Raw genomic sequence first — 22,383 nt, forward strand, 5'->3', positions numbered from 1 at the left:
TTCAAGAGCGCGAAATCGTCATCGGGGAGATTCTGAAAGTTGGGATTTCCGTTTCGTCAATTCTTCTTCTTCTCATCGCCTTCCTTTCTCTCTTCTTCCTTCCCACACTCCCAAAGAAGTCTCTCTCTCTCTGAAGTTTTTTACCATCTCTCTTCTTGAATTATTGGGTACGAATGGCGGATTTTCTTAAATCCTTTTCTTTGGTTCTGTAAGAATTGATGGATTCTGTGTTGATCGTTCGTTCGTTTCTCTCTTTCTCTGCCTCCGTGGGATTTTCAGTATTTTTTTACTTTTCTAACGATGATTTATTTGTTTTGTTTCTTCATGTAATGTTTTATCTTCGGCGATAGATTTTTTTTTCTTTTTTTCTTTTTTAATTAAACTTTGGTGGACGTGCACTTAGTTTGTTTTTGCTTTTATAATCTGTTTTTCCTTCGAGTGATCTTTTTCTGTGTCTTTTTATTCATTGAATAGTTAAATAAACGACTTATGTAGTCGATGTATTCTTCGTGCTCATATCATCTCCGAATTTTGATTTTTATGTACATACATATATATTTATATATATTTTCATTGGGTTTATCTTTAATTATAGCCTTTTTTTCTTAGTCGCTTAAAGCATTCTTATTTATTACTTAACTTTATATTATGGTCGTTTTAAGCTTTTTGGGTGGAGGGGGTTTGGTTTAGTAATTGGGTATTCTCATTGGGTTTCTTGAGGAGGAAGCTATTGTTCTGATCAGAGATATTGATTTGAGTGTTGTTGCATGCTTGATTGTGTCAGTTATGTTATTGATGAACTTTTTACCCATTTATGGGAGTTTTTCTTTCTTTGTTTAGTGCTCAAGGGAGTAGTTTACGATCACGTTAATAAATAAGATGTGATTTCTATGGTTAATTTGTCCTGCAAATGGGCTCTTTAAAGTGAGGCGGTTAGAGAACTCTTGTCTTCGCTTTTCTACCAAGGTATTTATCTTGATTCATTCAGGCTTCGTTTTAATTTCTTGAGGAGAAAGCCATTTGTTTGCTAATGACTATACCTTTGTTTGTTATATAGTTTTCTTCTGTTTCTGGTGATCATCGATCAAAAACTTCAACAAGAGACTTTCGCTAGAAATTTCTATAGAATTTCCATTTGTATCTGATGATAAAGTTATTGTGCATTTTCTAATTGTATATCAAGGACAATTAAATTCAAACCAGACACCATGGTTGTATTCTGAATGCGTGTTGGTTGTTCTTAGTTAGTTTGCCTTTCTTTTATACTTTTTACAAAAGCTTACGTTTTGACTGTAGGAATTCTGTTCTAGGTTCTTCATGATGAAGTTCTTACGCCAATGGATAGCATTGGGAGAGAATTTGAACTGATCGTAGTGATGGTATTCGAGATTGAATAATCATTCTTAGGATCCTAGAAGTCTGCTATACTGATCGTGAAGTTGCAAGTTTTGACAATCTTTAGTTTGCTTTTGATTGTTGTCTTGTCCAGTTTCTTTTCTTTGTGCAGTTTAAATTTCTTTGTTGATGTTTATTTTTTCTTCTCTAACTCTTTTAAATGATTGGGGACCATGAGCGGTGTGTCACTTTGTTGCTACAAAGTTATCGATCAAGATTAACATGTGCTCCCTTTTTACCACTAATGAGGATTGATAAAGTGAAGAATGTGACTTTTTTTCTTTCTTTGGCAGAAACAAGCAGCTTTGGAGATGAGTCTTGTTACATCATATCAGGCTCTGAAAGAGTTATTCCCTCAGGTATGTTTCCCCTGCTTCTATTGTGAAAAACGATCATGCATGTTTGTCATTTCTTTGCTTTTTTATTTTATATTAATTTCTAACCTTTAGGTATACCTAGGACCTAAATTGTAATGATATTTAAGTTGCATATTAGGCTTTTAAGGACAAAAAGCTGGTGCGCATTGGTCAAGCCACTAAGGGGACTTTGGCTGACACTCGAATCAGTAAGAAGCAATTTTTATCAATACGTTGTTTTCATGGTGTTTGGCTGACAAACTTCTCAAAATAACATTTTGCAACCCCAAAATGACTCTTTGAAAAGAATAGAATGTTTCCTAGTTTTTCTAGAGTTGCTTTCAGAAAATAAATCTATCACAAATTCACAATCAATTTCTAACACGGGCCTAACTATTTGTTCATGCACAACAACAACAATAACAACTACGCCTTCATCCCAAAACAATTGGGATCGGCGATATGAACCAAAAAAGAAAATCATTCTGGGTCTTCCACATGAATGCTTCTCCTCCAATCATTTCTATCCAATGTCATATCCTCGGTGAGGCTCAAAGCATTCATATCCTTTCCTATTTGTTCATGCACTATCATGTAATAAATGTTGCTGATTTGTTGTGTAACATGGGTACTCCATAGTGCCTATGAACTTGTGATATTAACTGGTGCTTCTTCTTGGTGGTGTCATGTGTCTTCATATGTGACTTTTATATCTGAAGAGGCAGTCTCTGAAATATGTGTAACAGGTTGATGATCGTTTGCTAAAGGCTGCTGCACTTGAACATGGCAATGATGTTGAATTTGCTGTAGAATTTATTGTTAGTGAGGTACTTCCATATATGACTTCAGACAGTGCCACTGCAAATGCTCCAGGAGCCTCATACTTTTCAACTGGAGGTAATAGTGCATTGTCATTTTATAATGTTTCCCTTCATCATTGTGGAAATTTAGATTCATTTAGAAACTTCTGCTGTGTGAATTGTACTCCTGAAACAATCTGTGCGACTTCTTTTTGTTTAACTCGAGGTTGATTTTAATTGTGTTTTCTCAGACTTCAATCATATGATGCTTTCATAGTTTGCTGACAATTGGGATATATAGTCATGCATTCAACAGTTTTTATTTTTCTGTCTCCACTTTAATATCTATGACTTTCTTAAGCATTTGGTGGCTAACAAGTCATTGCTCTTATGATATGTAGCTGAACCCAAGAATCTCAGCTTCTCTTCAGAAAATCATGGAACTCAAACTAGACTTGAATCTCATGATGATTTTCCTAGTTCAGCTACTGGCTCAAGGTTCACCATGACCTCCATTGATGTAGCAGAAGACTCTTCTACAAATCCTGGACTGTGTTTGGGTGTATTTCAACGATTTCTCAGTAATGATGATGGTACTGCTTTTGGGTGTATTGACCTGCCAGTTGTAAATGAAGAACTGCTTGATCACATTGTTTTGACTTCATTTAGGGAATGTGATCAAGGGAATATACAGCTGACTGCTAACATTTGCAATGTAGAAGCTATGCCTGCTTCAGTTCAAAATGTTCCAGAGTTGTTTCATGAGGAGAGGTTTGGCCTCATGGAGCCTCATGTGTCTTCTGAAAGGAATTCTAATGCCAGTAGCATAAAAAATGTAGATCCTTTGGAGCAGAAGTTGGAAGATGATCCTGAAGGTTCGATTGCTGATGATAAATTATCCATGAGTTCTACTGAAGAGTCTCTATCAACAACTGCGGCTGGTCATACTAGCGAAATTCTTAACATTGATTCTCTGGAGGACTTGATCAGTGAGGCCAAAAAGAATAAGGTACAGTTCTGACATTTCATTGCTTAATACTTTTCTATATTAGGAACTGAATTTAATGCTTATAATTAAAACACGGGTGACATTTTAGCAACCATGTCATGCTTCTGAATCTATTATTACTTTATCCTTTTTTTTTCAACAACAAACAACAACTACGCCTTCATCCCAAAACAATTGGGGTCGGCGATATGAACCAACAAAGAAAATCATTCTGGGTCTTCCACATGAATCCTTCTCCTCCATTCATTTCTATCCAATGCCATGTCCTCGGTGAGGTTCAAAGCATTCATATCCTTTCCTATCACCTCCATCCATGTCTTCCTAGGCCTACCCCGACCTCTTTTAACTAATATATTTTCCCATTTCTCCATCCTTCTAACTGGAGCATCATTAGGCCTTCGTCGAATATGTCCAAACCACCGTAAACGATTCTCTCTCATCTTATTTTCAATGGGTGCAACGCCTACCTTCTTACGTATCTCCTCATTCCGAATCTTATCTTTTATTGTATTTCCACACATCCATCTCAGCATACGCATCTCAGCTACACTCATTTTTTGAATATGATGTCTCTTGGCAGCCCAACATTCCGTACCATATAATAAAGCGGGCCTAATAGTCGTCCTATAAAACTTTCCCTTCAACCGCAATGGCATTCTACGATCGCACAACACTCCAGTTGCACTCTTCCATTTCATCCACCCAACCTTTATCCTATGATTTACATCTCCATCAATTTCTCCATACTTTTGAATGATAGATCCCAAATATTTGAAAGAATCATCCACCAGTATTTCTTGCTCACCAAGCTTCACTACACTCCCATCTCTATTTCGTTGCTTACTAAATCGACATTCCATGTATTCTGTCTTACTCCTACTCAACTTAAAACCTCTTGCTTCCAATGTCTGTCTCCATAATTCTAACTTAGCATTAACCCCAGCTCTAGACTCATCAATCAAAACAATATCATCAGCAAACAACATACACCACGGCACATTTTCTTGAATTGATCTCGTAAGCTCATCCATCACTATAGCAAATAGGAAAGGGCTTAAAGCAGATCCTTGATGTAACCCAACCGTTATAGGAAAATTGGTTGTCACCCCTCCACAAGTGCGGACATTGGTTACTACTCCTTCATACATATCTTTAATTATACTAATGTACTTGAGAGAAACACTTTTCTTCATCATTGTCCACCAGAGAACGTCCCTAGGTACTCTATTGTAAGCCTTCTCCAAATCAATAAAAACCATATGCAATTTTTTTTTCCTCTCTCTATTTCTCTCAATAAGTTTATCCTTTTTTTTTCTTTCATTATTTGTTGGATGACGTACTTTAAGTGTAACAAGAGTTTTCATATTTAAGCTTCATTTGTCCTTCAAGATGCATGAATTGACTTGCTATGGACCCTTTCTTGTGTTTAGCAGAGAGATATGTCAGTGTTTAAATGTATTGGTCAGCTGTTCTGCTTCACTGCTAAACCTAATATATATTAAATTTAAGGACAACCATAATAGGTGTATCTATGAATATATTCTTTCTGGGTCATTATTTATCCAAATAATGATCTTCTTCAGGTCCTGTGCATGAATGAACAAATTCGATATGGTAAATTCATTTACTGTGATTGGAATTGATCTGGTCTGGATTAGAAGCACCTGTAGAAGGTCTGGGTATGATGGACAATTTGGCCGTGCTGAATTGACCGGTTGAACTTGTCAAGGCCAGCATCATTGTGTTCAAATCCAGTTTCCATCAGGCTTGAAATCAGTTTGTGTTGGTTAAAGCCATAGTCACATATATCGCAAGTCGAATATTTGATTTATCAGTTTCTTTAATAAAACTTGGGAAGATATTGGCATTAAAAAATAAGAAAAAACTTGAGTAATAAAAAAATTTGGTATAGTAGTTTTGGACAAAAAATTAAGGATGCCATAGGCAAATTTAAAAAAACAAAACAAAAAAGATAGACAATAAAAATCATATATATATATATATAATAAGAAAATAAGAAAATAGAAAATGTTTTGAAAAATAGTGATAATATCGTGATGTTAACATAGTATTTTAAATAGCCAAATTTTTTCCCTTTGAACCTTTTTCATTATATCATGCTAATATTGGTGTTATTTTCAGAATATTGCCTATGCTTGTGCCAGTAGTTGAGCTGTACCCTTTGAAAAATATGTTGCTTTTATGGTTATGATCGTCTAAACAAGAAATTCTTAAAAAACTGATTTTGAACTATATTCCTTGTGTCTATCTTAATGACTATTGTACATCATTGTTGCAAATGTTTTTAAAATTTTAAAATTATTGCTTAAGGTGCGTATCCTACTCACTTTTAAAATTATTTAGTGTATAATACCTTATGTTTTGTTGGGAAACTTAACCATCCCCACTTCTCCACACACACACACACACACACACACACATATATATCCGCCGTGTCACACAAACACTCCATGTTTTCCTCTGTACCTGTGCCGATACGCGTGTCCTTGTGTCGACAGCTGGACACTCAATTTTACCCTATGTACATGCAAGTTTGTATTATATTTTTAGTTTATAACCTATGTCACATGGGTGCGGGTGTGGGTGCGACACAGGTGCGACGCAATTTAAAAAATTTTGGACATGGGGACACTGCTATATATATATATATAATATCCAGTGTGTGCATATATGTGGATATTGTCCTCTAAAGTTTGGCACCAGCATGAGTGCTTTTACAAACTTTGCAAATTGTACTTTTGCCATTGCAGAAAGGGGGGTCCGGGGGCTCCCCCCAGCACGGTCAGGGGTCCAGGGGGCAGCGCCCCCCGGATTTTTTTTCTGGGGCTTATGTTTGAGACTCATGCTATATATATATATATATATATATATATACACCAAAAGATCATTTTTTTTTGTTTTTTGCCCTAAAAATGGACATTTTTGGACTCAGTCAACGTTGACAGAGTCCAAAACAAGGACAGACTCGGCCTCGACTCGTTGACATGTTTGACTCTGCGTTGACCGAGTCTGGCCCGTGTCTGAAGCCGCACCCGTGTCGACTCGGGTGCGGTGCCTCCCTAGCCGAGTCCGTGTGACTTAGTTTATAACTTTATATTTTTAGTATATAATATATATTTTAGATATAACATATATATTTAGATTATATTCACTTTATTTTGTTTTTATTTGATATTTGATATTTATAGTTGTGTCCTCGTATCCACATTTTGTGTAATTGCTATGTCGGGTACCCATACCCGTACGTAGGTGACATATTATATCCATCTTTTTTAATCTGTATTATTCTTGTTCAAAACATAATTGTTTTTGAAACTATATACATGACATATGACTATTTTTTAACTATTGTGTTAAAATATTTTCTTTAAAAAACTATTTAGTTAGGTTATCTTCCTTTGTGTAGTTGAAACCTTTGTTTTGTTCTCTCTGCAGGTTCTTAAAGATGATATGGGTCGAGAAGAAAAATTTGTTTTTGATGCATCATGTAACGAAGATGGAGATAGCCGATGAAGGCATTTGGTGAAGATTATCAATGAAGACTTGGATCTTTTCCTTTGTTTTTTGTATTTTCAAACTTTCGGTAATCACACTGTAAGTTTGAGGAAGAATGTTAAGTTTATATATATATATATATATATATTTGTTTCTCAGTGTACTTATGTATACACATATATATATATTCATATATATATATATTTTATAATATTTATAATATTGTAATAGGTAATACCTAATAGGGGTATTTTTGTCTTTTCATAGTATTGCTATAGGTTGTGCCCATTAGGAGCTCCACAACCTTTTATAGTTTTATTCATATTTTTCTGCATTTTGTTTTTTATCATTTTGTTATAGGCATTTTGGTAAAATGTCCAAAGAGTAGTTTTGATCTCTCTAACAACTCTTTCTAGTCGTTGGGGTGCTTTCCCCTCTTGTAATGTAATGCTTTTCTTAAGCATTCTATCTTAATAAAAGATTATTATTTTATGTTTTTTTGTTCTTTTGTATATGCCCATTAGTGCCTCTTGTGATCTTATGTATTTTCCATTGATTGGTTTATGTTTTGTCCCTTTGCGGACTCGTGCTTGTGTACATTTAGGCTCTTTGTAGCCATTGTATGTACTTGTATGCTTGTGTATTACCTTTGGCATTTGTATTCTCTTGTAGGACGTGTACTTGTGTTTCTGCACATTATGATTTGCATTCCGCTTTGTTTCATTACAGTGGTAACAATAGTGATGAAACTTTCAATTAAGCCATTTAATGTATGTTGAACCAGATTTTCATAAAAAACTGGTTCATCAACACATAGAGAATCAACAAGAAACTTGACGTGATTCATATATTTTGACATACTCTTGTCCTCTTTCTTAATGTTTTGAAGGTCACGCTTTAACTGGAGAATCCTGAGACCTATGTAGTCAAAGGCGCATAATAAGGTCCTAGTCGGGTTAGTCGTAAAAAAGAACTAGGAATCAGTATGATTTCTAGTTCACCCCAATAGGGGTACATGTTAGATTTAGGGTTCCTAAGTTTCCTTCAGGGAGAGAAAGAAGACAACAACACTTTGGGGCTGAATGCACACAATTCCTCACAGGGAAAATCATGCCTCTTTCTATTCTTTTATAACTATTGTAATAAAATACATACCAGAAATACCCCTGTTTACATATAATATAGAAGAATTCTATTAAGGGGTATTTAAGACAAAAGAAGAAATATTAATAAATAACATAACGTGGATCTAAACCTAGCCGACCCACGCCAATAGCCTCCCTCAAGTTGAACATGGTTATGGAACATAACGGCGAAGAATTTTCATTTTACGCATATTCCACTTAGTAATATGATTGTATTCTCTTTTTTTTCTCTCTTTTTCTCTTTTTTCCTTTATTTTTATTCTTTTTTTGTGGTTTTCGTGCCATCTTAGAAGGCTCCCCAAAAGAGTCATGCTGAGAGAAGAAACAATGCTGAGAGAAGAAGCAAGTGTTCAATCTTAACGTGTGAACTTGTATGGTGAGGACCTATGTCACAGGGATTCGGCCAGACAGGTGCCGCACCTGCGTCGACGCGGGTGCGGCACCCGGTGCGGTTAACCCGACCCCAGTGCGATCAACACACCCAGGGTCATTTTGGTCCATTTTTTGGATTTAAAAAAAAATGCTCGATGAAATGGGCTGCGGAATTTTAAAAAAAAATCTTGGGGGGAGGGGGCGCTGCCCCCTGGACCGCTGACCGTGCAGCGGAACCCGCGCACCCCCCTTATATATATATATTTTGCTGCACCCCCGCACCCAAGGTTTTTGAAAGTGCTGCACCCCCGCACATCCACCCATGTGACATAGGTGAGGACTCATTTCAGCATGTTCTATATATATATATATATATATATATATATATATATATAGGCTACTAATGAAGGTAAGCAAGTAATGAGTAGAAATCACTCTTTTCTTAAAAAATATCCATTTTTTTGTAGATTGAATGTTATGGATGTGATCTACATGGTTTGTTTAGTAGAAAACTTGTTTTGAATCATGTGATTATGACAAATTATTAGGCTTTTAAAGGGGTCCAAAAATCAACGGCCCATAATGTGCCAAATTTTCATAACTCAAAAGATCACATTATTACATCAGAAAAGCACAATCCAAGGTTTGATCCTTAGCAAACAAACCATTTTGAACACATCTATATGGTTAGATTGAGTTGATACAACTTGCACCTATGATTTCTAGTTCATTAGTAGCGTATAGTTTTCTTATATATATATATATATATATATATATATATATATATATATATATATATATATATATATACAGTCCAACCAAAGGAAGGTCCAAAATCTGCAACGGATGATAATCGACATTGTTCCTTCTCTAATGATTGTGTTTTTCATCGATCGAACTTTATATATTGGATTTTTATCATTCATCTAGTGATGCATTTTTGAAAGCACTAGAAATTAATGGCCAACAATACTTTATATTCTAAAATTTTAAATGCAGTGTAAGCCGTCGATTTTTCACGTTTCAAAAAACATGCCTAAAAGTCTTCATGTAAAGCATTTTTCTTACTAAATAAAATATAAAGAACAAATATATGAGGTCCAATTGATGAGATGCCCAAGCATTGGAGATAGGGAGCCGTCTGATCATCGTTGGTTGTGGACTTTGAATCATTCTTTGGTTGGATGGTCCCCCTTCTCTCTCTCTCTACATATATATATATATGTATATATATATATATATATATATATATATATATATATATAGAGAGAGAGAGAGTATGTGCTTGTGCTTAATGGGTTTTTCAGATTTTTTTTGTTTTATTTTTAAATTCTGACCATACAGATGTGATCTATGTACTTGATTTTATAGGGATCAACTCTTGAAGTGTTCAATTCCGACACATGGGTGGGTTTTTATGAGGTTTGAAAAAACAACGGTCCAAAATCTTTGTAAAATTTTTAGGCTCCAAATATCATTTTTTTCATCAAAAACACATGATCCAGGTGTGTATTCCTCGTAAATCAACCATGCTCAACACATTTATGGGGTTGGAACTGCGAAAAAAAACACTGGAATAGCAGAAAAATCCATTAAGCATATTTCATTAAGCATATTTCATTAAGCACCTACAGTCTACTCTCTCTCTCTCTCTATATATATATATTGATGCAGAGTAGGACCCAACTGGGTCTGTACCACGGGACCCGGACTCGGCCTAGGCACCCGATCCACTTCAGGGGATGGACGGCTGGACCCAAGAGCTGGATCCGATCCAACTCACTGCACCACGATGCAGGGGCGATGTACCCCTGCGTACCTATTCCAGAAGAGCGCAGGCACGGACAACACAGACCCAGCAGCACCAGGAAGATGTCTCGGGTCCGGTACCAGACCCGAGACCCGGATCCGGTTGACATCTTTAAAACCCTATTCTAGGGTTGCGTGAAAGGCAAAGAATATTAAACTTGGCAGTAGTCGTATTTTCTTCAGTAGATTTTCTCCTTGTTTTCGATTGCTTGTTCCTCTTTTCTTGTCAGTTAGTCATTTCCTTTTTATTGTAATTTCATTGTTCATTTTGACGTTCCATTGGAATAAAAGAACGATTAACAACAACACCATCATTCTTGGTGACTGGTTTCTCTTATTATTGCCCATCGCACGATCATGTCATCTCCTTTAGCCAGCAGGTACTTCATAACCGATCCTCCCATTGCATCAAATTGGTATCAGAGCCCAGGATTTTCCCCTTCATCAGTGGCATGGCTCAAGAGGCGGGAAACGATCCGACGGGTGAAAAAGAACGGGAGGAAACTGGCGGCGAAGATTCGATGTTACTGATGATGAACGTGTTGACAAAAATCCAGGAAAACCTACTATGCGTGAGTAAAGATGTAGCCGGCATATCGAAGCGTATGGATGTATTTGAAGATCAATTTGTCGCCCTTGAATCACCCATGGAACAACGCGCAATTGTCACATCCACACCAGGCGCAGATCTGATTGACGGTGCGACATCAAGTGTGAATCCCATCTTCGCAGAAATCTGTCAGCCGACGCATCCACGACCTGGCCGTGTCGCTGCCCCACCTTCGGTTCCAATATCCCCATCCAATCTGGGTACTCTCCAACTGCACCAGGAAATCATGGCAGACAACCCCCCTCATGTGGGAGTACCACACCCCAGGCAGCGAGCCCCTGCGACTGCGTCGCAGGTCAGGCCAAACTTGCAGGACCCCAGCGTTACGCTCGGTCCACCTGCAGGTTTGGGTTCGTGGCAACGAGCCCCCGTGATCGCGTCACAGGTCGGTCCGAGCCAGCAGGACCCCAGAGTTATGTTGGGTCCACCTGCAGCCTAGGGCTCGTGGCATCAGTTAACAGGGGCTACGCCGCAGGCCGAGCCGGGCCGGGCAAGGCCCCAACGTCACGCTGGGTCCCACTACAGGCCCGGGTTCGTTAGCCCGACCCGGGAATGACTCAATATTTCCTCCTGACCCCGCGCGTGGAGGCCCCGTGGCAGTACACCCACGAGCTAGAGCAGTAGGGCCCCTTTGGATTGGGTCGAACCCGAGAGGGTCCGGTCTCGTATTCTCCTCAACATGACCCAGACCTGGTTCTCAGGGACCATCCGTTGGGTCCCAAGGAGCGGGTCTGGGTCTCGAACCCCTTCACCCGACCTATCCAATTGGGTTCGGTTCGCGGGCTGCCCCGAACCAGATCCAACCTGTTACTTTTGAACCCCAAAATGGATCCAATACCAACCCAAATCCATATCGGACCCGGATGGAGCTCCAGTTTCATTTTGAGCTGGGTCAAAACCAGGCCCTTAATCATATGAATCGTGGATCGAGTTCAAACCAAGCATTTTATTCCAACAACTCGATCCCCGATCCCCGTTCCAACCTACCCAAATCTGGGTCCGACGAGTAGTTTAGGACTTGACTCGATCCAGATCCAATCAGGTGAATCATACCAATACTACCCAAACCCGACCCAATACCCTTACTTAACCCCAAACATGAACCAGCCTATTAATCCATTAATCCATCCTAGATCCAGAACCCCATATCATACCCGATCCATTATCTTTACCCTAATCCCACCCATAACCTGGACCCATGTTATCCTGTTCTTACCCACCTAGAGCCCGATACCCGGCAAGTCCGTCCACCTTGTAGAGGACCTCCGGTCATACTGATGCCACAACGCCAGCCACAGATGGTTCCCGGCCACGAACAAGCCAGACCGAGGCAGAATCAACAGGGACCGACACGACCTCAGCGCCAACCACACGCCGTGGGAGTTCGTCAGCACCAGCATCCAGGCGAGCAGCACCACGCAGAGGGTGATGAAGCCGTGTGGGACGACGACACATTCTGGAACAAATATCCTGCAGGAATGGTGGAGACTCGTCAGTAGAGAGCACCAGAGCACCCCTCCACCTACGGGGTAAAGCTGGACCTTCCGGAGTTCGCAAGACGATTTGACGCAGAGCAGTTTTTCGACTGGTCCTATGCCGTACAGTTCTTTTTTGACTATCATATTATAGCTGAGCACCGTCGTGTCTCTCTAGCATCCACCCAGTTGAGGGGCTTAGCGTAGACATGGTGGGTTGAGCTATAGAGGTCGACGGAACGACAGGAACTATGACGCATATGGACATGGGAGGAGATGCAGTCAAAATTCGTACCTTCAGATCATGCCGAGCGAACCTACAAGGAGTACCTGACCCTGCGTCAAGGCACCCGAACTGTGGCAGAGTACACTGCTGAGTTCCATCGTCTTTCCCTACGAGTGCAGATCGAGGAGACTGTCCATCAACAGGTCACGAGGTATATTTCGGGTCTCCGTCTTGGTATTTCTGACAATTTCAGTTGTGTCACAGTCGAGACATTAGATCGAGCAAGCAGTTATACCATGAATGTCGAGGAAAAATTGAAGATGAGGCAAAAATATAGGACTTCTCGTAGTGACCAATCCAGTCGACCCAAGTCGAGTTTCCCAACCAGGGGAGCAAGCTCCCCTAGGAAGGAAGACTCAAAGTTCACCTCTAGAGTAGATCCTAGTAAACCTAACCAGTCCGAACCTGCGTACAATACCAGATCCAAAGTCAAACTTAGTGAGTTTACCATCCGGTGTTTTAGATGTCAGGAGTTAGGGCATGTCGCGTCTAAGTGTCCAACCGTAAACAAGAACACTCACCTCGTCGAGGGTATTGTTGAGTCAGCATTCGATATTGAGAGTGGAAGTGAGTCATTGGTTGAGGAAGAGGATGAGAGGAAAATCATAGAGTTCGATGGCAACATCGAACACTTATTGTCCATCCGCCATGTTTTGACCACCCCCCAGGAATCGATCCCTGCAAAATGGTTGCAGAACAACATTTTTAGAACTCGATGCAACTTTGAGGGTCATGTGTGTGATGTTATTATCGACATTGGTGCATGCAAAAATATGGTGTCCGAGAGCGTCGTGTCCACCTTGAATCTAAAAACGGAGAAATTGTCCCAACCATACAAGATAGCGTGGTTCAAGAAAGGAAATGAGGTTCCTATCATCCAGCGTTGTTTAGTTCAGTTCTCCATGGGGGAGCATTACCACGATGAGGTGTGGTGTGATGTAGCCCCTATGAGTGTGTGTCACATTCTCTTGGGTCGTCCCTGGCAGTTTGATCGCAAGACAATTCACGATGGTAGCAAGAACACATACTTTTTTATTTTTAAGGGCCATAAAATAGTCCTTCCTATCAAGGAGACCGACTTCCCCACTGTGGATAAGCCTGAGCGAGTCTCCAGGCTTGCGGGCCTCTTTTACCGGTCTTTCTTGAGCCATTGTCGGGAAGATGGTTATTGTTATGCCCTGGTGGCTAAGCCATTAATGAGTACGTCCTTGTCCGTTCCCCCGGACGTCACCCCCCTTGTTGAGGAGTTTCGCGATATCATGCCAGATGACCTCCCAGATGGTCTACCTTCCACGCAAGTAGTGCAACATGCAATTGATTTTGTTCCAGGGTCAAGTCTCCCCAACTTCCCCGCGTATCGCATGAACCTATTCGAGCATGCTGAGTTATTGAGGCAAGTCCAAGAGCTACTGCAAAAGGGACTTATCCACGAGAGTGTGAGCCCTTGCGCAATACCCGCCCTACTCACCCCTAAGAAAGATGGATCCATGCGCATGTGTGTTGATAGTCGTGCGATCAATCGCATCACGGTCAAATACCGTTTTTTCATCCCTCGTTTGGACGATATGTTTGATATATTGTCTGGTGCTTCCATCTTCTCTAAAATAGATTTAAAAAGCGGGTATCACCAGATGCGTATCCGGGAGGGGGATGAGTGAAAGACAACATTTAAGACATGTGATGGATTGTATGAGTGGTTAGTCATGCCATTTGGGTTATCTAATGCCCAAGGTACTTTCATGAATATGATGACCCAAGTGTTGCGTCCCTGTATAGGAAAGTTTGTCGTTGTGTATTTTGATGATATCTTGATTTATAGTTTGTCTTTGTCTGACCATTTGAGTCACCTGCGTCAGGTCCGAGATTTTAAGGAACGAAAAGTTGTACGTCAATGCCAAAAAGTGTGAATTTATGACGTCCAGTGTCGTGTTCTTAGGTTTTATTGTGTCATCCGATGGAGTTAAGGCAGATCTTGCGAAAGTCCGTGCGATCGTAGATTGGCCTACTGATGCAGCGGAAACAAATCACAACTTTATGTTAATGGGGACCCCACGTTGACGCAGCGAAAATAGATCACAACTTTAGGGAGGAAGAAAAACACGACACTGTGATGCAAAGTCGATTAGCACGTTGGCCTCGGCAGATGAGGGCACGACCCCACTTGGGTGTTGGTTTGAAGATCACGGTTCCCACGTTGAACAATGCACATACGCAGTCAAATGAAAACCACCCAAATGATGGTGGGTAGCTTTATTTTCTTTATTGCAAGGGAAATCAACAAACACAGGAGCGCTGGCCGTGTGTTGTGGGCTGAACTGAAAACACAACCCAAGTCGTGCCACGAACCAGTGCAAATAAACAATCAAAATGGGCACCCAAGCAATGAACGATACTTTATTCCTTATTTTCAATGGGAATCAACGAGACAATGCATAACTCAGACTAACAGGAACTGACTAATAAATAATGATCCCTAAGCAACAAGGGAATCAAAGGGAACAGTAAAAGGAAAACAAGACAGGCACTGCTGCACTGTGTCTACGTCTAACAGAAAAGAAATAAAAAAAAGAAGAAAACAGAACAAGCAAAGACTTAATGACAAAAATATAAATGCAAAACAGGAATAATCAAGGAAAATGACAAAGGAAAAGGAACTACTGAAAAGGAAAAGGCTGCTGCAATCTTTTTAATTACGTCTCTCCTTCATGAAACCCTAGGCAACCTATTTAAAGGGTTTTGGCTGGATCCAGGTCTCAGGTCCGGACCCGGACCTGAGACGAACTATGTGTGCTGTTGGATCTGGGCGCCTGGGATGTTCTTGGCCTGCTCTGCATCACCTACCCCAAAGACTATCAAAGAGATCCGTAGTTTCCACGGGTCAGGCACTTTCTACTGTCGTTTTGTGCAAAATTTCAGCACCTTCATGGCCCCTATCACAGAGTGCCTAAAGGGTACTAGTTTTTGTTGGACGCCGGCCGCGGGAAGGGCCTTTGCGATCATCAAAGAAAAAATGACTAGTGCCCCTATCTTAGCCCTTTCCTGATTTTAGTGCAGTCTTTGAGGTGGAGTGTGATGCCTCTAAAGTAGGAATTGACGCTGTCTTGAGTTAGAACCGCCAATTTGTTGCTTTCTTTAGTGAGAAAGTGACTCAGGCCAAGTGTCACTATTCCACTTATGACGTTGAGTTTTATGTCGTTGTACAAGCCCTTCGTTATTGGAGGCATTATCTCATTTATAAGGAGTTTGTCTTGTACACGGATCATGAGGCATTGAAGTATCTGAATAGTCCAAGTGTCAGTGTTCGTCATGCCAAGTGGGTTAGTTTCTTGCAAGAGTACACCTTTACTATTCACTATCAATCTGGTACTCTGAACAAGGTGGCTGACGCTCTTAGCAGGAAGAACAAGCTTCTAATGACTATGTCAGTGCAGGTCATTGGGTTCGAGCAGTGCAAGGAGTTATACCCGACAGACCCTGATTTTCAGCAAGCCTGGGAAGGGTGCCTCTCCTCGGATCGTGCCATCGACCACCGTTTTAGTGTTCATAATGGTTACCTTTTTCGTGGAAATAAGTTATTGGTGCCTGATTTCTCTCTTAGGCTTAAGTTGATTTTTGAGTTACATGAAGGGGGACTAGCTAGGCATTTTGGGCATGATAAGACGTTCGCTCTATTAGATGAATGTTACTTTTGGCCCAAAATGCACAAAGATGTCAAATTTATTCAAAGTTGTCGCATGTGTCAAGTGTCTAAGGGTCATCGTCAGAATGGTGGTCTGTATACTCTGTTACCCATCCCGGAGCGTCCCTGGGAGCATGTGTCCATGGATTTTATTGTGGGTCTTCCTAAAACCCCACGTCGTTTTGATTCAATTTTAATCATTGTTGACCGGTTCTCCAAAATGGCTATTTTTTTCCCGTGTAAACGAACCACCGACGCCTCTCTAGTAGCTTCCTATTACTTCAAGGACGTCATCCGCTTCCATGGTTTACCCCACACGATCACCTCTGATCGTGACACGCGTTTTATGAGTCATTTTTGAAAGTCGTTATGGGCCTTGTTGGAGACCAAACTTCAGTTCAGTAGTGCGTACCACCCACAAACCGATGGTCAAACCGAAGTTGTGAACCGCACCTTAGGAAACTTGTTACGGAGTCTAGTTGGGGAAAATGTCAAAACCTGGGACCTGGTGTTGCCTCAAGCCGAGTTTGCATATAACAGTTCCATCAACAGGTCCATAGGCAAGTTCCCTTTCCAAGTGGTTTATGGGCAGTTACCCACTCATGTAGTTGACTTTAGCACCTGTGTCTAATATCCCTGATCCAGCCTCAGATGCATTTGATGCCATTGAATACATGCGTGATATCTACAAACAAGTTCGAGCCAAGCTACGTGAGAGTTACGAAGCCTACAAAGCTTTCGTAGACCAGGGTCGTCGTGATGTCCAGTTTCGAGTTGGTCAGTTAGTATAGGTTTACCTGCGTCCCGAGCGTTTTCCAATAGGTACCTATGGCAAGTTGAGTCCTAAGAAGTATGGTCCTTTCAAGATTCTTCGACGGCTGGGCCCGAATGCCTACCTCCTTGAACTGCCCGATGATTGGCATATCTCGCCCATCTTCAATGTGTCTGATTTATATGCTTACTGTGGCGACAACAAGTCGCCAGAGCCGACTTCTTCTCAACCGCAGAGCAGAACCCGACTCGGTTTGTACCATGGGACCCGGACTCGGCCCAGGCACCCGATCCATTTCAGGGGATGGACGGCCAGTTCTAGGAGTTGGATCCGATCCAGCTCACGGCACCATGATGCAGGGGCAACGTACCCCTGCGTACCTATTCTAGAAGAGCACAGGCATGGACGACACAGACCCAGCAGCAGCGGAAAGATGTCTCGGGTCCGGTATTGGACCCGAGACCCGGATCCTGTTGACATCTTTAAAACCCTATTCTAGGGTTGCGTGAAAGGCAGAGAATATTCAACTTGGCAGCAGCCGTATTTTCTTCAATAGCTTTTCTCCTTGTTTTCGATTGCTTGTTCCTCTTTTCTTGATAGTTAGTCATTTCCTTTTTATTGTAATTTCATTGTTCATTTTGACGTTCCGTTGGAATAAAAGAACGATTAACAACAGCACCATCATTCTGGGTGACTGTTTTCTCTTATTATTGCCCATCACATGATCGTGAGGTTCGTGTCATCTCCTTTAGCCAGCAGGTACTTCACAGCCGACCCTCCCACTGCATCATATATATATATATATATGAAATATTTGCTACCCTTATAGATTTCAAACCCGTAGTGAAGTCTCCATTTTTTTTTCTTTATTTCCTTTGAATATTTGATCCTCCAGATGTGATCTACTGGAAAATCTAACATACACGATGGAAAAACAGGATCCAATGGTCAGATTTGGTCAAAATGGCCTCCCCTTATTCCCTTCAACTAGGGGACTTGGAACCCTCCAATATTTTTCACACACTATTGCCGGCTTCTTTTGTTGGGAAATCATATGGATGGTGAACCGTGGTCAGGCCTATCCAGTAAAGTCTGTATGGCATAGTGTTAGTTTTATCCTTTTTCATCTAAGGAATTTTCATGTTTTCCTGAATGTTAATTTGGAAGTGTACTAGTGTAGTTATAATTATGGATTGAAAAGTGTGCTCTTTTAAAGCACTAACCGAAAAAATTCCTGTTATCTTATTCCTTATTATTATTTCTTCATCATCTTCTCTTATCCATGGTTGAATATCTTAAAATAATATAAGAGACCTTAATTTTAGGATCCGGTGCTTATGTCCTGTTCTTGAGTCAGTTGCAAGCTTGAAATTTCCTGAATTAGTTCCGCATCATGTCTTATGCAGGCTATATTACTGACAGCAATGAAATCAGTTGCTCTATTGATGAAAGAGGCAGACATACATGAGAAAGAAGCAGAAGATGCCAAAGAGGAAGCAACCGTTGCTGAATGCGAGACACTCAATAAGGTTGATGACTTAAAAAAGATGTTGGCACGTGCGAGGGAAGCAAATGGCATGGTTGTGTAATATTCTTTTTAATATTTGACGATTCTTGGGCAATACTGGTATCAGAAAAGCTAAGCTTTTCCCTTTTTCTTTTTTCTTTTTAACTTCTTAGCAGCATGCTGGAGAAGTTTATGGAGAGAAATCCATTTTGGCAACTGAAGCACGGGAACTTCAGTCGCGGTTGTTGCATATGTCTGAGGAAAGAGATAAGTCTCTCTCCTTAATTGATGAGGTAAGAATTATTAATCTTGTCAGATTTGGAAAGTATTTGTGTTTTTGGGGACGTTCAGTTTACTCTTTGTATTGCATGTACTTCTCTGCACAGTCAAAACAGATTCAAGACTAATTATGTTCTACTTATTAGAAACAAAATCAAAATTTTCTTCTCAAATTATTTTTTACTTCAAGGGAAATTAAGAAAATCCAGATTTTATGTTGGCACATATTTCTGTTGATTCACTAGCACACCTATTTTCTGTAGCGCTTATTTAGATCGCAAGATTCCCACTTGTTCTTATCTGAAATGTCTGGACCATCACATTTATGTATGGGCTTACTTCCAAAAGATGATATTGATCAGCTTGTGTCAGTTTTTTCCCCTCATTACTTTTGGTCTTTATGTTTGTTCCTGTGTTCAGTCTAGAAATTAGAATGAATTTTTATTGTACCATGATATGAAGAAGCAGCTGTCAGATGCAGACCTTTTCTGGATGTTTCTTGTATGTTTTGGTCACCCATTACTTCTTACCATCAGGATATTTGTGGTATGGTGATATTGGCCATGAGGCCTGAATACTGTTTTCAAGGATAAAAATTCATAGAATTATATAACCCATACTGAGGTTTATATAAAATTGGTTAATGAATGGCTTCTTTTGTTTTCTTGATGAAACATTGAAACCAATTTTTGCAAACTTGAACTTCTTTCAATATACCCTTTTTCAGATATACTTCTGCTCGATTCACATCTGTAATATGATGCTTTTCATAGAAACAATGTGATATAGATTCAGAGTTCATCTGTGATTATGTGAGGTCTATGTCACATGGGTGCGGGTGCGGGTGTGCAGCACTTTCAAAAAACTTGGGTGCGGGGGTGCGGCAAAAATATAAAAAATTATATATATATATATAAAGTCCAAAAGTTGGACATAAATGACCCTGCGTGCGTTGACTGCACCCAGGGTCAGGTTGACCGCATCGGGTGCGGGTGCGATGCCGGTGCGGCACCTAGTTGGTGAGTCCCTGTGACATAGTGCGAGGTTCTTCTTTGCACTCTATATCGTTTCCCGTGCTTTTGTTTCATGTTCTGTGTTTATATTTTGGTAATTTTTAAATTGACACCTAAGTTTCTGACATAATTCTATGTTTAAAATTTTTTCAGAAGTGCGCCTAAATTTTCTTATAGTTAATAAAATAAGAACCGGAGACAGCTTTAACTTTTAACATTAAATTCACAGAAAAATCTCAAAATTTACCTTTAAAAATATATTAATCACCTTTTCTTTCTACACATTCAAAGTTCGATCTCTCCGTTATATAAGTTGATACATTTTGAATTATGCAAAAGCTTGGGTGCCATCTAGAGAATTTTCCTTATGTATCTTTGTTTCCATTGGGTCATGCCATTTATGCTACACACACGTGTGACATACATTTTCACAGATGAGTGGGGATCTCCAAGCCAGAATAGCTGTGGCAGATGCAGTAAAAGCAGGAGCGGAGCAAGAGAAATCAAAGAAGGAAGAACGTGCAAGTAAAGCCCTTGCTGAACAGGAGCTTATAATGGAGATGGTGGTGGCAGAATCAAAGAAACTTCAGGAACAGGCCGAGAAGAATGCTAAGGTGAGTAAAATTTAGTGAAAATATGAAACTTGTATCCTTGGACATTTGCAACAGCTGATTGAAATTAGAGCACTTTATGTTTTGTTAATGCCTCAATTTTTTTTTATGTTGCAGTTGCGTGAATTCCTGATAGAACATGGACGCATTGTTGATGTGTTGCAGTGAGTATATGTCAATCGATATGATTTTATTGTTTGATTTGCTTTTCAATTGAAACAAAAATACCCTATGCTTTTCAAAAGCAATATGGACAAGATACTAATTTGGTTATATTTTCATTGTTTACAGAGGAGAACTTTCAGTAGTTTGTGAGGATGTGAAATTGCTAAAAGAACGATCCGATAAAGGTCTATGTGTTAGCAGCTCAAGTTTCCTTGCCTCAGAATTGGGTGGTGACATGGGATGTATTCTATCCTCTTTGAATCTGTCTATCAAGAACCAGACTTCAAGTTGTGGAGCTAGTGAAGGAACCAACCAAGATCATGAGCCAGTTGAATCGTTGACAATAAAAGAAACAACAGAGCCGGACCTTGCAGCTGTTGACCTGTGTGATGAAACAGATGAGAGGAATTTATGGACAGAGATGATTGGCCAAGAAGAGTCATGGGATGAGCCATGGGAGCTTTTGAAGGGTGATGATGATTTGCGTGCTGAATTAGTGCAACACTGAAAGCAGTGGATCAGTAAACAGTTGGAGTTTGGCTCTCTTCTGCAGGGGGCTTTTTCTTCTATATTTCACATATTAGAAGAATAAACAAGAAACCACATTTTTGAAATACTGCTTCGATGTGAACATGTGCAGAAGATACAGTTATGTTTTGGTTCTCTTTTTGCAGGGATTTTTCTATATTGCATATGTTAGACGAATAAACAATTTTTTTTTTAAGTAAGCTGCTTCGATGTGAACATATGCAGCCGACCCTTTTTGTCCTTTTTTTCTAGGAACATGTTGTAAATAGACTAATAATGTCTCGTTTCCCTTGTTTGGTAATGAACGTTTTGCTTTAATTGATTTGTCCAAGTGTTATTTTCTTATGACTTTGCAAAGATCTGTATAAAGGCAACAGTAGTTTTTAAAATGCCAGCCAAGGTTGAAGGAGCTTGTTTACTGTACACCCTCAAAAAGAGGATAAGGTGTCCAAGGAGCCTGAACTATTATTTTCTTAGACAATAGTTAACCTGTATGTCATATTTGAATGCGAAATAGAAAACTACGAGAGGTCGTGAATGCTGGAAAGATGACCCACCCAACTCAGTTCGGCTTGTCATAAATTTCTTAATGTTAATTGGCTGGAGTAGTTCATTTTGCTTAAACAAGTCGAGCACAAACAAAGGGATTTTGGCTTGGATTGACTTGGTTTAACTCGTGCAGATAAAATCTATAATTTTCATGTATATACATGCTATGCAGTGTACTGTGGTATAACTGATTAGGGTGGATGATTTTGCTTTCAGGGGTTCAAATCTCATTGGTAGTATTACTTGAAACACTTGTTTTTTGACACGAACCAGCTTTTTTTGGCTTGTTCGGCTGGGGGATGATCTGAGCTTGAGCTGGAAGCTCGGCTTGCTCAGACACAAGCCTGAGCACGAGCCAGTGGTAAACTGAGCCGAGTTTGAACACTTTGTATTTTGTTCAGCTCGTTTACCAGCCCTACCGAACCAGGCTTTTCTTTTTTTCCGATAGTCAATGCAACTGTGTAACTGCTTTTGAATTAGCTAATATTTTAATGTGATTGTTGTGGG

At 40.0% G+C, this 22,383-nt stretch overlaps 1 protein-coding gene across 4 annotated transcripts; it reads left to right on the forward strand.

Annotated features, from left to right (window-relative positions):
• LOC149833829 (uncharacterized) lies at positions 1-21,645 on the forward strand. Of its 4 annotated transcripts, XM_090009881.1 has the most exons (10): positions 1,347-1,379; positions 1,689-1,754; positions 2,498-2,648; positions 2,953-3,144; positions 3,271-3,560; positions 18,631-18,804; positions 18,908-19,024; positions 20,458-20,637; positions 20,752-20,798; positions 20,926-21,645. In XM_090009881.1, exons 1-10 carry the CDS (start codon positions 1,377-1,379, stop codon positions 21,305-21,307), a joined length of 1,602 nt encoding a protein of 533 aa, XP_089866007.1. In that variant the 5' UTR covers positions 1,347-1,376; the 3' UTR covers positions 21,308-21,645. The 4 variants fall into 4 exon arrangements, with proteins under 4 accessions (XP_089866005.1, XP_089866006.1, XP_089866003.1 ...); XM_090009879.1 differs by lacking the exon at positions 1,347-1,379 and adding an exon at positions 1-167 and having other exon boundaries at positions 2,953-3,560; XM_090009880.1 differs by lacking the exon at positions 1,347-1,379 and adding an exon at positions 916-966 and having other exon boundaries at positions 2,953-3,560.
• Positions 21,646-22,383: the final 738 nt, after the last annotated feature.

This window comes from Nuphar pumila, chromosome 6 (assembly GCF_984573655.1).
Source record: "Nuphar pumila chromosome 6, dmNupPumi1.hap1.1, whole genome shotgun sequence".
Lineage (NCBI taxonomy): Eukaryota > Viridiplantae > Streptophyta > Magnoliopsida > Nymphaeales > Nymphaeaceae > Nuphar > Nuphar pumila.

Excerpts from the sequence above, each read along its gene's own strand:
- LOC149833829 (XM_090009877.1), top strand. Across the intron at positions 3,561-18,630 it reads GTGAGGCCAAAAAGAATAAG|GCTATATTACTGACAGCAAT; the intron begins GTACAGTTCTGA and ends TGTCTTATGCAG. Across the intron at positions 20,799-20,925 it reads CGCATTGTTGATGTGTTGCA|AGGAGAACTTTCAGTAGTTT; the intron begins GTGAGTATATGT and ends CATTGTTTACAG.